The 14284-nt window shown below is 38.4% G+C and overlaps 2 protein-coding genes and 1 long non-coding RNA gene across 4 annotated transcripts; 1 reads left to right on the forward strand and 2 right to left on the reverse strand.

The window, feature by feature from the left end:
- Positions 1 to 2695: 2695 nt before the first annotated feature.
- On the forward strand, positions 2696 to 3253 carry LOC142239577 (uncharacterized). 2 transcript variants are annotated; one of them, XR_012723079.1, is made up of 3 exons: positions 2696 to 2813; positions 2868 to 2964; positions 3032 to 3253. It is a non-coding gene; the product is annotated as an uncharacterized LOC142239577 (long non-coding RNA). The 2 variants fall into 2 exon arrangements; XR_012723078.1 differs by having other exon boundaries at positions 2868 to 2949.
- A 4185-nt stretch (positions 3254 to 7438) lies between these two features.
- Positions 7439 to 8215, reverse strand: LOC142226923 (zinc finger BED domain-containing protein 4-like). The gene has a single exon (XM_075297179.1). The coding sequence runs from the start codon at positions 8213 to 8215 to the stop codon at positions 7439 to 7441; it is 777 nt and encodes a 258-aa protein (XP_075153294.1).
- Positions 8216 to 8250: 35 nt separating this feature from the next.
- LOC142226931 (E3 SUMO-protein ligase ZBED1-like) lies at positions 8251 to 9122 on the reverse strand. Its single transcript, XM_075297191.1, has 2 exons — positions 8921 to 9122; positions 8251 to 8857 (listed from the first exon to the last, which is right to left on the reverse strand). The coding sequence occupies exon 2, from the start codon at positions 8845 to 8847 to the stop codon at positions 8251 to 8253; it is 597 nt and encodes a 198-aa protein (XP_075153306.1). The 5' UTR covers positions 8848 to 8857; positions 8921 to 9122.
- Between the last annotated feature and the right edge of the window lie 5162 nt (positions 9123 to 14284).

Below are 14284 nucleotides of genomic sequence, written 5' to 3' on the forward strand. Positions count from 1 at the left end.
CCTGAAAAACACTACAGTGATCAGGTAATCTTTTCGCTATTCGAATTTCCAGATCTTTAGAATATACTCCGAACCCCACTTGTCCATTCAATTTGGAGCCATCAGTATAGAAATCTATATATCTTTTATTCCCCGGGGTCTGTGTACACCACGCCTCACTATTGGGAATTAGAGTTTCAAACTTTTTGTCGAAAAGTGGTTTTGCCAGGGTGTAATCCACTACGTTAGGCACATCTGGCATTACTTTGAGGACCGAACTATGACCGTACATTTTTTCCGACCACAGCTCGCGCAACCGCACAGCCGTTGTTGCAGCTGACTGTTTGGCCAAAATGTCTAAAGGCAATAGATGTAGCATGACATTAAGGGAGTCTGTTCCTGTCTTACTAAATGCGCCTGAGATACATAAGCACGCCATACGCTGAACTTTATCTAAACAAGTCGGTTTCTGAAGTGCCGGCCACCAGACTACAACACCATATAGCATTATAGGTCTAACCACTGCCGTGTATAGCCAATGCACAATTTTTGGTCTTAGTCCCCACTTTTTCCCTATTGCCTTTTTGCACGAGTACAAAGCTACCGTGGCTTTTCTCGCCCTCTCTTCAATATTAAGCCTAAAATTCAGCTTCCTGTCCAAAATAACGGCAAGGTATTTTGCACACTCACCAAAGGGAATTTCAGTACCCCCTAAGGAAATGGGCCTAACCGTGGGAGTTTTGCGATCTTTGCAGTACATGACTATTTCTGTCTTTGCAGGATTTACACCAAGACCATTATCTTTCGCCCATTTCTCAGTCATCCGGAGAGCTCTCTGTATAATATCTCTGATTGTGGATGGGAATTTTCCCCTGACTGCTAGCGCCACATCATCTGCGTATGCCACCACTTTTATCCTTTCTTTTTCTAGAGAAACCAGAAGGTTGTTTATAGCAACATTCCAAAGAAGAGGTGATAGAACTCCTCCTTGGGGAGTGCCTCTGTTCACATACCTTTGTATGTTTGCTTGTCCTAGTGTGGCTGAAATACGTCTCTTCATTAGAAGTTCGTCTAACAACCTAAGTATACCTGGATCAACATTCAGAGTTGTCAGTCCATTTAATATCGAGCTCGGATGGACATTATTGAACGCCCCTTCGATGTCTAGAAACGCCACGATTGTGTATTCTTTGACAGATAGTGAGCTTTCAATAAAGCTGACCAGTTCATGCAATGCGGTCTCAGTAGACCTGCCCTTCGAGTATGCATGCTGTCGTTTCGAGAGCAAACTTGAATCCACGCTAGTTCTAAGATACATGTCTATCATCCTCTCCAGGGTCTTAAGTAGGAATGAGGATAAGCTGATTGGTCGGAAAACCTTTTCCTGATTTAGGTATGAAGACGACTTTTGTTTCCCTCCACTTTTCTGGAATATATGCTAAGTTTATACATTGTTTATATATCACCGTCAACCAGGGGACAATTCTTTCAGCCACTGCCTGTAACTCCGCCGGAGTAATTCCATCAGGTCCGGGGGATTTGAATGGTCCAAAGCTATTTAAAGCCCATTTTATTCTAGATTCCGACACAATTTCCTCGATAGGAAATGATCGCTGAGCCTCTGTTACACCGCCGGAACATGGTTCAACCGTCTGATTTCCAGGGAAGTGTGTGTCCAAAAGTACCTCCAACGTCTCCTCACTGGACGTTGTCCAATTTCCCTCCGATGTTTTAATGAAACCTGGAGCGGTGTTAGTGGATGCTAGTACCTTCCGTAGTCTGGAAGCCTCTGACGTATTCTCAATACTGCTACAGTAATCATCCCAAGAGTTTTGTTGAGACCTTCTCAGTTCTCGTTTATATTCTCTCAGATTCATCTTGTAAGTGTCCCAATCCTCCGGAGCTCTTGTGGACTTTGCTTTGTTAAAGAGCTTCCTGCAGGATTTCCTCATATTACTTAACTCCGCAGTCCACCATGGCGGCCGATTTTTTCCCCTTGGCTTTCCTCTAGGGCAAGCAGCTTTCAGTGAAACGTTGAAGACCTTAGTAATCCGCTCCACTGCGTGTTCGATATCTTGCACAGTGCTCATATTTGTCTCCGGCATTTCCGGTATCATCAAATTGAACGATTCCCTATACCTATTCCAATCAGCTTTCCTAACATTTGGCGGAAATATGGTCTTTGAAGTACGAACAGCCAATCTGAAACTGATGTAGCGATGATCTGAGAAGCTATGTTCCCTCAAAACTAGCCACTCAGATATCTTATCATTCAGTTCCGGAGAGGTCAACGTTACGTCCAAAACCTCTTGTCTGTTCCTGGTGACGAAGGTTGGTGCATCTCCCTTATTGCAAACTACCAGGTTAGTACGCAAAATAAACTCTATTAGCGACTCTCCCCTTGCATTAGTATCACTACTTCCCCAAATACTATGATGTGCATTTGCATCGCATCCCATAATGAGTTTTGTCTTTGTTTTTAGTGACTCCTCAACTAAGGTCTTAACGGCACAGGGTGGCATCTCCCTATCATGTCCCATGTAGACCGAAGATACCCAATATTTGCATGTGGATATCTCTAGACTGGCTACGACAGTGTCTGCATTGCTCAATGAAGGAAGTAGTCTTGGGCAATGTCGTTCACTTGAGTGATCGATCTTCTTCGTTCCGGACCGGCTGAGGAACTAGTTCCTTAATATCGCCAAAAAATGTCAATTTTTGTTTACAATGTGTTGAGAAGACAAATCAGCTGTTAATTAATCGTCATATAGTGGCATTGAATATGAAAAACGGAGTAAATAATGGCGAATAAGGCTGCAAAAAACCATTTAAAGGTACGTAGATGTGGAAAATCTAATAAAAAATTTATTCACATTTCTTTTTCACAGAAATCGAAATACAAGGCAACAGCTAGCAAAAAGGATAATGGCAATTGTTTCAGCGTGACCTGAGGAACGATTTTAACAAATTGTGAGAACTTAAATTGTAATTGGAATATATATGTCCATGTTCATTCGGTCTGTTTCTCACCCAACTATTTATATATTTCCAGTAAATGCTGGCTTCGAAGTCATTCATTAAAATGGAAATCTAGAGAGCATATTGATGACATTTAATTTTCCAATCGCATTTTAACATAATTTTACCAAATCTGGTAGTCAAAGATTCACATAGAACAGGACGAAGTTCTTTTATGAACATCAAATTCTCCATACATTTGTTTGTTGCTCCGGAATTATTTTATTGGATTTGGATAAGATATATAGACTCAAATATAAAACCAGTAAGGAAAGTCTAAAGTCGGGCGGGGCCGACTATATTATACCCTGCACCACTTTGTAGATCTAAATTTTCGATACCATATCACATCCGTCAAATGTGTTGGGGGCTATATATAAAGGTTTATCCCAAATACATAAATTTAAATATCACTCGATCTGGAAGAATTTGATAGACTTCTACAAAATCTATAGACTCAAAATTTAAGTCGGCTAATGCACTAGGGTGGAACACAATGTTAGTAAAAAACCAGTAAGGAAAGTCTAAAGTCGGGCGGGGCCGACTATATTATACCCTGCACCACTTTGTAGATCTAAATTTTCGATACCATATCACATCCGTCAAATGTGTTGGGGGCTATATATAAAGGTTTGTCCCAAATACATAAATTTAAATATCACTCGATCTGGAAGAATTTGATAGACTTCTACAAAATCTATAGACTCAAAATTTAAGTCGGCTAATGCACTAGGGTGGAACACAATGTTAGTAAAAAAATATGGGAAACGTTTAAATCTAAAGCAATTTTAAGGAAACATCGAAAAAGTTTATTTATGATTTATCGCTCGATATATATGTATTAGAAGTTTAGGAAAATTAGGGTCGGTTTTACAACTTTTCGACTAAACAGTGGCGATTTTACAAGGAAAATGTTGGTATTTTGGCCATTTTTGTCGAAATCAGAAAAACATATATATGGGAGCTATATCTAAATCTGAACCGATTTCAACCAAATTTGGCTAGCATAGCTACAATGCTAATTCTACTCCCTGTACAAAATTTCAACTAAATCGGAGTTAAAAATTGGCCTCTGTGGTCATATGAGTGTAAATCGGGCGAAAGCTTTATATGGGAGATATATCCAAATCTGAACCGATTTCAAGCAAATTTGGCACGCATAGTTACAACGCTAATTTTACTCCCTATGCAAAATTTCAACTAAATCGGAGCAAAAAATTGGCCTCTGTGGGCAAATGAGTGTAAATCGGGCGAAAGCTATATATGGGAGGTATATCTAAATCTGAACCGATTTTGCTGATATTTTGCAAGTTTTTCGAGACTCATAAAATATTCGGACGTACGGAATTTGAGGAAGATCGGTTGATATACACGCCAATTATGACCAGATCGGTGAAAAATATATATGGCAGCTATATCTAAATCTGAACCGATTTTTTCCAAAATCAATAGGGATCGTCTTTGAGCCGAAACAGGACCCTATACCAAATTTTAGGACAATCGGACTAAAACTGCGAGCTGTACTTTGCACACAAAAATACATCAACAGACAGACAGACAGACAGACAGACGGACAGACAGACGGACAGACAGACGGACAGACAGACAGACGGACATCGCTAAATCGACTCAGATTTTAATTCTAAGCCGATCCGTATACTAAAAGGTTGGTCTATGATTACTCCTTCTTGGCGTTACATACAAATGCACAAACTTATTATACCCTGTACCACAGTAGTGGTGAAGGGTATAAATATGGGAAACGTTTAAATCTGAAGCAATTTTAAGGAAACTTCGAGACAGTTCATTTATGATTTATCGCTCGATATATATGTATTAGAAGTTTAGGAAAATTAGATTCATTTTTACAACTTTTCGACTAAGCAGTGGCGATTTTACAAGGAAAATGTTGGTATTTTGACCATTTTTGTCGAAATCAGAAAAACATATATATGGGAGCTATATCTAAATCTGAACCGATTTCAACCAAATTTGGCACGCATAGTTACAATGCTAATTCTACTCCCTGTGCAAAATTTCAAATAAATCGGAGTTAAAAATTGGCCTCTGTGGTCATATGAGTGTAAATCGGGCGAAAGCTTTATATGGGAGATATATCCAAATCTGAACCGATTTCAAGCAAATTTGGCACGCATAGTTACAACGCTAATTCTACTCCCTGTGCAAAATTTCAACTAAATCGGAGCAAAAAATTGGCCTCTGTGGGCAAATGAGTGTAAATCGGGCGAAAGCTATATATGAGAGCTATATCTAAATCTGAACCGATTTGGCTGATATTTTGCAAGTTTTTCGAGACTCATAAAATATTCGGATGTATGGAATTTGAGGAAGATCGGTTGATATACACGCCAATTATGACCAGATCGGTGAAAAATATATATGGCAGCTATATCTAAATCTGAACCGATTTTTTCCAAAATCAATAGGGATCGTCTTTGAGCCGAAACAGGACCCTATACCAAATTTTAGGACAATCGGACTAAAACTGCGAGCTGTACTTTGCACACAAAAATACATCAACAGACAGACAGACAGACAGACAGACAGACAGACGGACAGACAGACGGACTGACAGACAGACGGACATCGCTAAATCGACTCAGAATTTAATTCTAAGCCGATCCGTATACTAAAAGGTTTGTCTATGATTACTCCTTCTTGGCGTTACATACAAATGCACAAACTTATTATACCCTGTACCACAGTAGTGGTGAAGGGTATAAATATGGGAAACGTTTAAATCTAAAGCAATTTTAAGGAAACATCGAAAAAGTTTATTTATGATTTATCGCTCGATATATATGTATTAGAAGTTTAGGAAAATTAGGGTCGTTTTTACAACTTTTCGACTAAACAGTGGCGATTTTACAAGGAAAATGTTGGTATTTTGGCCATTTTTGTCGAAATCAGAAAAACATATATATGGGAGCTATATCTAAATCTGAACCGATTTCAACCAAATTTGGCTAGCATAGCTACAATGCTAATTCTACTCCCTGTACAAAATTTCAACTAAATCGGAGTTAAAAATTGGCCTCTGTGGTCATATGAGTGTAAATCGGGCGAAAGCTTTATATGGGAGATATATCCAAATCTGAACCGATTTCAAGCAAATTTGGCACGCATAGTTACAACGCTAATTCTACTCCCTATGCAAAATTTCAACTAAATCGGAGCAAAAAATTGGCCTCTGTGGGCAAATGAGTGTAAATCGGGCGAAAGCTATATATGGGAGGTATATCTAAATCTGAACCGATTTTGCTGATATTTTGCAAGTTTTTCGAGACTCATAAAATATTCGGACGTACGGAATTTGAGGAAGATCGGTTGATATACACGCCAATTATGACCAGATCGGTGAAAAATATATATGGCAGCTATATCTAAATCTGAACCGATTTTTTCCAAAATCAATAGGGATCGTCTTTGAGCCGAAACAGGACCCTATACCAAATTTTAGGACAATCGGACTAAAACTGCGAGCTGTACTTTGCACACAAAAATACATCAACAGACAGACAGACAGACAGACAGACGGACAGACAGACGGACAGACAGACGGACAGACAGACGGACAGACAGACGGACATCGCTAAATCGACTCAGAATTTAATTCTAAGCCGATCCGTATACTAAAAGGTTGGTCTATGATTACTCCTTCTTGGCGTTACATACAAATGCACAAACTTATTATACCCTGTACCACAGTAGTGGTGAAGGGTATAAAAAATCTTCAAAGGTGCATTAAATTAAATTTTTTTAAATGTAATCATATAAAAAGATTTTATGAATTCATTTTTTACTTTAGATATACTTTTATATTACAGTATAATAGTACTTGTAAATTATAATTTTATTAAAATTAAATAAAAAATTCATTTTTGTCCTTAAAATTTAATTAATAGTAAAGATAATCTCAGATTATATTGCTACCTTTTAAAAAGGTATTTAAGTCTTTAAATTTATGGACTAGATAATTTAAATACATTTCATCACATATTGTTATGGAGAAATACAACTTTTTCAACTTTGGATGGTTTTAGAAGCGTTCTTCTATCGCTTATTATCCTACCAGTTGCTGAAAAGATTCTTTCGCATGGCACAGACGTCGCCGTAATACATAGTCTTTTTAGGGCGTGTACATATAATCTTGGGAAGACATTTCTCATTTGACCCCACCACTTTAATGGGTCCATCTTCCGTCCGACGCAGTCTTCTTTTAAGTATTTATCCAATTCTTTTATCGCCGCTACTGTATTGTTTTCAGTTTTTGCACAATTTTTGCATTTTTCGTCAAAGAGCTTCCAGTACTCCGGCTCATTTGAATCGCTCTGCTGGGGCGACTCATCTGAATTGACGCTGTTGTTATTTATATCACATTCTGGTAATTTTATCCGGCATATTTTTTCTCTTAATTGTTTTACAGCCCAGTCGTAGTTGACGTCACTTTTAAATGCTCTCCGTTTAAAACGGGGATCAAGGCGCTTTCTGCATAGAGGTAGTTCCTCTCATAATCACCAAATCTTGTGTCTAAATCTTTTTGAATACTTGTTATCATTGTAGATATTTCGGGCGTTTTAGAAGAACTTTTGGCAATCGTCTGATTCAAAATATTACATAATACTAAAACCTTCGACAGGGTGACGCTCTTCTCTGCCGAAATGTCCATTGTCATTTGGTAGAAAGGTTTTAATATTGGTAAAATTTCTTCTATAACATCCCATTCCTCCAGTGGAAACAAAAGATCTGGTCTTATCAATGATAACGTAGTTATTACTGCATCTTTCAAGTTAAATATTCTTTGGAGCATTTCATATGTCGAATTCCATCTGGTTTCTACGTCTTGTTTCAATTTAAGAGGTACTTGAATAAATTGTCTTTGATTTTCGCACAATTTATTTAGTGCACTGGAACTTTTATGAAAGAATGTGACAATTTTTCTTACTTTTTTTAAGGTGTTTTCTATTGGAGCCAACGAATTCTGAACCACTAAATTAAGAGTGTGGGCGAAGCATCCGATCCATCGCCAATTTCCAACTCGAATTGCGGCTACCACGTTTGATGCATTGTCAGTTACGACTGCAGATACCTTATTGGCAATACCAAACTCAATGCAAACATTCTTCATAAATGCAGCGAGATTCTCAGCAGTGTGTTTTTCGTTGTATTCTACGCAAGCTAACAAATGTGATTGCATCTCCGTATTTCCATCGATATAATGGGCAGTGACAGCTATGTAGCTACAATGGCAGAAGCTGTTTGAATTTTGGTTTTTACTTCCTCCAAAACATCATTGTAACTACTTAACAGCAAAGCATTTGAGATTTTCTTACGAGATGGCAATCTATAATTTGGGCAGCGTGAAACTAGTTCCAGTAAGGCTTTAAATTCTGGTTCCTCCACAATTCTGAAGGAATGGTGGCCTTTTACGATCATTTTCAAAATTTGTAAGTCGATTTTTTCTACCTTACGAGTTGGTGGTGGCCTCTGAAGGAACTGAGTAATGTTTGGTTGTGTTTTTCTATTTGCCTTTGGGCTTGAACAATTTGTAGCCCCTCCAGTTGCGTTTTCTGTTGTATGAGGCGTAGTGGTTGAGATTGCACATTGTACTTCATCATCGCAGCTCTCCAAAACCTGGACCAAGGATGGCATTTGTCTTTCCGTATTTATGGGAGTAGCTGGATGCTTCCGCTTCATATGCCGACTAAGGTTACCAATTGATCCATACACAGTGCTAAGACTATTTTTGCAGTACTTGCATTGCGCCCTATCTTTGCCTATTTCTACAAAATGTTTCCAAATAGGACTAGTTTTCCTTTTGTCTGACATTGATTGGTTTCTAGAGAGATTAATAAAAGCTTAAATTATAAATTTCACTTACAGACATTTTAAACTAACTTACCCTTGTTATAGCCCATTCACATTAAGCTCAAAATATACTGAAAGTGGATTTGAAATCCCTTTTTTATGAGGCAAACGACAGTTGAAATCTGTTAAAGTTGATTTTGAAAGTGTAATGTGTATGAAGTTTTATTTTACACTATGTATTGTACAAAACAAAATATTTTTATTTTCTTCAGAAAAATTGTGCAAATTTCATCAGATTTGTGTTGTAGAGTAAATGACAGTTCTTAAAGAAATGAAGCACATCTGTCAATTGAACACAGACAACTGACAGACTTAGGGGATGGAAAGAAATAGAAAATATGTACTAAAGGAGAAAAAGGAGCCGTGGTACTATGAGAGTGAAAGAAATGGAACTAGTACCGTTCGTTCCTACTAGTGAATCGTTCATTTGTACTAGTTCGGTCCGGAACGACACAAGACTAGAAGGAAGCAGAAACAAGTTTAGTTCGTTTTTAGCTGGTTATGTATGGTTCTTGAATAAGAACTATATCTATGTCTCCTTTCATCAGGAGAACATTTAAGGCAGCACAAGCGGCCTTACAATGGTGAAGATTTATCTGGAGGAACCGTAGAACCATCCAAATTTTCAACCACCGTTACATCAGCCGCTTCAATTGAGTCATCAAGGGCTTCCTCTTCACAGATCTCGGTGACTCTCGCAACAATCCGCGGTTCAGCTTTGGTGAGGCTTGAGCCTGTAGAAACTTCCCGCATATGATTTTCGCCATAGTCTGCAGGTTTTATGTCTCCTTCGGCTTCGCTAGGAGATTTTTTCACTGCTGACTCTACCGGAGGCTTGTCCGTTTCGGTATCCTTTGGCTGATCGCTTTTGTATACCTTCATATGGATATCATGAAAGCCATAACTTATGCGTCCTTGGGTCTGGGCTAGATGTGGCAGCGACTCTATGTTTAATATAAACACCGCATGTCGTCTTGGTCCATCCACCTAATCCAAACGACCAACCTTCCAATCGGCGGTTGGAAGATCTGGGTTACATTCCTTTTCCTTTAGTCTCTCTAGTATTGATTCAGGATCAGGAGGGTTTGCCGGTATCCATGCATGTGCTCTAGGTTTAGCCGGTATGTCTGTTTTATCGACTAACTCCAAAGCGGATCCTTCCCAAACTTCACCAATTAGCATCAATGCAGCTTTAAAGCAATCCATAGACTTCTGGTCTGCAAAAGCTATTAACTTATATCGTCCTTGATACCATCCAGCATCTTGCCGTCGAGGACTTGGTCCGGGAAACTTTTTTCGCACCTCTGAGTAGACACCAGACATCGCGTTCTCAATTTCCCCCCATTTTTGCCTTGGAATCATACCGTCCAATGCTCATTTATTAATAATAGCCATCACAAGGCTGTCTTTTGCAACTGGGGCAAACGATCTTTGATCCCGTTTAGAGGATGGTAGCTCATCCAGTGATCGTTCCCTTTTTCCAGCTTCAAGAATACCTTGAGCCCATTTTAAGGAATCGCTTTGCTTAGCCGACAACGTGCTTGGGTCGACTGATCCTAATTTCTTTAGGATAAACAAAGCATTTCTTCGTTCCTTGAATCTCTTTCGAGAGGGATTGCCTCCTTTTGATGTCGTCACCTTAGAAAAGGTTCGACTTGCCAAAGTGTCACCGCCAGTCGACCCGTCTACAGGTCGACTAATTGGGCCTGACTCTTGGTCGCTGCCCAAATTTATAACTTCAGTCGTTACCCGTCCACTGGGCCCTGAAGTTAGCAACCCAGTGGATGACTTTGAATTTCGCTGCATGGTGGTTTATTATTTCCACCACACGTGAAATTCGTAATAAGTACTTATTACGATGAAATACTCCGCTATTAGAAAACACGTCCGTTCAGTTCGACGGTTGAATAATAATGGTTTAGGGTATGATATAGTCGGCCCCGCCCGACTTTCTACTTTACTCACTTGTTTTGTTATTTTTGGTTTTTTTCTTCTTTTTTTCAATTGAAGATTTTAAAATTTTTAATTTAAAAATTAATTCATACAATTAACTTTTTAATCAAATACGGAAGACTAAGTCAGTTTAAACAAGTGTAAAGTAGAAAGTCGGGCGGGGCCGACTATATCATACCGTAAACCATCCCCGTGAGTTAGTAAACATAAGCATTTGGTGGGTATCATTGGTATAGGTTTGGGAGATGAACCGCATTGCCTTATTTATTAAAACAAGTAAGGAAAGTCTAAAGTCGGGCGGGCCCGACTATATTATTATACCCTTCACCACTTTGTAAGTCCACATTTTCGATACCATATCAAATCCGTCCAATGTGTTGGATGCTATATGAATCCATACACATATATTCTGTATATCTGAGCAGATCTGTACAGAGTTCTGCAATACTTATAGACTTTACGTTTAAGTCGGCTAATGCGCTGAGCTGGAACACAATGTTAGTAAAAAACAAGTAAGGAAAGTCTAAAGTCGGGCGGGCCCGACTATATTATACCCTGCACCACTTTGTAGATCTAAATTTTCGATACCATATCACATCCGTCAAATGTGTTGGGTGCTATATATAAAGGTTTGTCCCAAATATATTCATATAAATATCACTCGATCTGGACAGAATTTGATAGACTTCTACAAATCTATAGACTCAAAATTTAAGTCGGCTAATGCACTAGGGTGGAACACAATGTTAGTAAAAAAATATGGGAAACATTTAAATCTGAAACAATTTTAAAGAAACTGCCCAAAACTTTATTTGTGGTTTATCGGTCGATAGGTATGTATTAGAAGTTTAGGAAAATTAGAGTCATTTTTACAACTTTTCGACTAAGCAGTAGCGATTTTACAAGGAAAATGTTGGTATTTTGACCATTTTTGCCGAAATCAGAAAAACATATATATGGGAGCTATATCTAAATCTGAACCGATTTCAACCAAATTTGGCACACATAGCTACAATGCTAATTCTACTCCCTGTGCAAAATTTCAACTAAATCGGAGCAAAAAATTGGCTTCTGTGGGCAAATGAGTGTAAATCGGGCGAAAGCTATATATGGGAGCTATATCTAAATCTGAACCGGTTTGGCTGATATTTTACAAGTTTTTCGAGACCCATAAAATATTCGGATGTACGGAATTTGAGGAAGATCGGTTGATATACACGCCAATTATGACCAGATCGGTGAAAAATATATATGGCAGCTATATCTAAATCTGAACCGATTTTTTCCAAAATCAATAGGGATCGTCTTTGAGCCGAATCGGACTAAAACTGCGAGCTGTACTTTGCACACAAAAATACATCAACAGACAGACAGACAGACGGACATCGCTAAATCGACTCAGAATTTAATTCTAAGACGATTGGTATACTAAACGATGGGTCTCAAACTTTTCCTTCTTGGCGTTACATACAAATGCACAAACTTATTATACCCTGTACCACAGTAGTGGTGAAGGGTATAATAAATAGGGGAAACATTTAAATATGAACCAATTTTGAGACAACTTTGCAAAAGTGTATTTATGATTTATCGGTCGATTTTTTCCAAAATCAATAGCGATTGTCTTCCACCCGAAGAAAGACGTTATGTCAAATTTGAGGACGATCGGACTTAAACTGCGACCTGTACTTTGTGCACAAAATTACATATACAAACAGACGGACAGACAGACAGACAGACAGACAGACAGACAGACGGACATCGCTAAATCGACTCAGAATTTAATTCTAAGCCGATCGGTGTACTAAAAGATGGGTCTATGACAATTATTTCTTGGCGTTACATACAAATGCACAAACTTATTATATAATAACAGTAGTGAATATGTTCGTCTTGCCATATTTGTGTTCCACTCGGAAAGACGCAAAAATACCTGAGATGCGAACCCTAAAAAGTTAGAATGAGTGTGCTGCATACCATCTTGGCACACAAGTGTGTTGATAATAGCCAAGACATACATAATGGACACATACTCGTATTTTGCAATTAAAAGTTAATCGCCCAAAATGCTCCCTGGAGCAAGTATCTGCTAACAATCGTGTAGCATGGAACCGAATACAAGTGCATGAAGACATCGCTGCGTTAAGTTATACAGATGTTTATATACAAGCGTATTTATGGCTTTTGGTCTGCGTTGTGCCAACTGCATTCGAACGTCGGACAAAGAGGTAACACAATCATATATCTCACACACCCAGGAGAACAGATACCATGTAATTCACTAATATTAATGGTATAAGGTGTAGTCTGTTGCAATTTATAAAAACAGTGAAACCTCTCAAAGTTGGACCCTCCGAAAAGTGGACAACTCTCAGAGGTGGACAATTTCTTTAAGACGTTGTTTTATTATTAAAATTTCTTTGTACAGAAACTCTCAAAAGTGGACACTTCTAAAAGTGGACGTGGACACACGAATTTAGAGTTTTTATACCCTGCGCCACACTGTGGAAGTTAGTGCATGTGTTTGCAACACCCAGAAGGAGACGAGATAGACACATGGTGTCTTTGGCAATAATGTTCAGGGTGGGTCCCTGAGTCGATCTAGCCATGTCCGTCCGTCTGTCTGTTAACACATTTTTGTGATCAAAGTCTAGGTCGAAGTTTAAATCCAATCGCCTTCAAATTTGGCACAAGTTCCTGTTTTGGTCATAATAGAACCCTATTGAGTTTGGAAGAAATCGGTTCAGATTTAGGTATAGCTCCCATATATATCGCCCGATATGCTCTTATATGGACTCAGAAGCCAGAGTTTTACCCCGACTTGCATGAAATTTTGCACAAACATAACCAGGGCTGTGGAGTCGGAGCCGGAGTCGGAGTCTTGGAGTCGGAGCCGGAGTCGTAGAAATTTTGCTCGACTCCGACTCCGGCGAAATAAAATTTGAAAAAACACTTCATATCTTTGTAACTAAAGAAATATTTCGAGAAATTAGATTCCATTAGTGTTTTTAATCGAGAAACGTAAAACGAAGTACTGGATTTGAGGCCATTCTTTATGAGTGAAATTTCACGGTGATATAAAATGTAGGTTTTACTAGAATATGGGCTGAATTGATTAATTGTATTGTCCATTTTTATCATATTAAAATATCGATTTTCGACCCTATCTCTTAATAAAAGTCAAATTTTAAGGCAATATAGCAGTAAAACTTAACGTTCGGAATTTTAAGCAGGCATGTCGAGTTCGAATATGGGTTATACCAGGCAATTTTGTGATATAGCACCTACATATAAACCCATCTTCCGATTTGTTTTAAGACGTTTTTCCCAGTCTACAATTTTCATAAGATTTTTCAGAAATGTTGAATTTTGAGTTATTTGAGATCCATAAATAAATGCAAAAATTTCCCGTCGTTCCTGATTTTGAGATAGCCCTACATAATTA

This window comes from Haematobia irritans, chromosome 1, assembly GCF_050003625.1.
Source record: "Haematobia irritans isolate KBUSLIRL chromosome 1, ASM5000362v1, whole genome shotgun sequence".
Classification (NCBI taxonomy): Eukaryota; Metazoa; Arthropoda; class Insecta; order Diptera; family Muscidae; genus Haematobia; species Haematobia irritans.

Coding starts and splice junctions, on each gene's coding strand:
- LOC142226931 (XM_075297191.1), bottom strand. CDS start 8,847: ATGTCAGACAAAAGGAAAACTAGTCCTATTTGGAAACATTTTGTAGAA.
- LOC142226923 (XM_075297179.1), bottom strand. CDS start 8,215: ATGCAATCACATTTGTTAGCTTGCGTAGAATACAACGAAAAACACACT.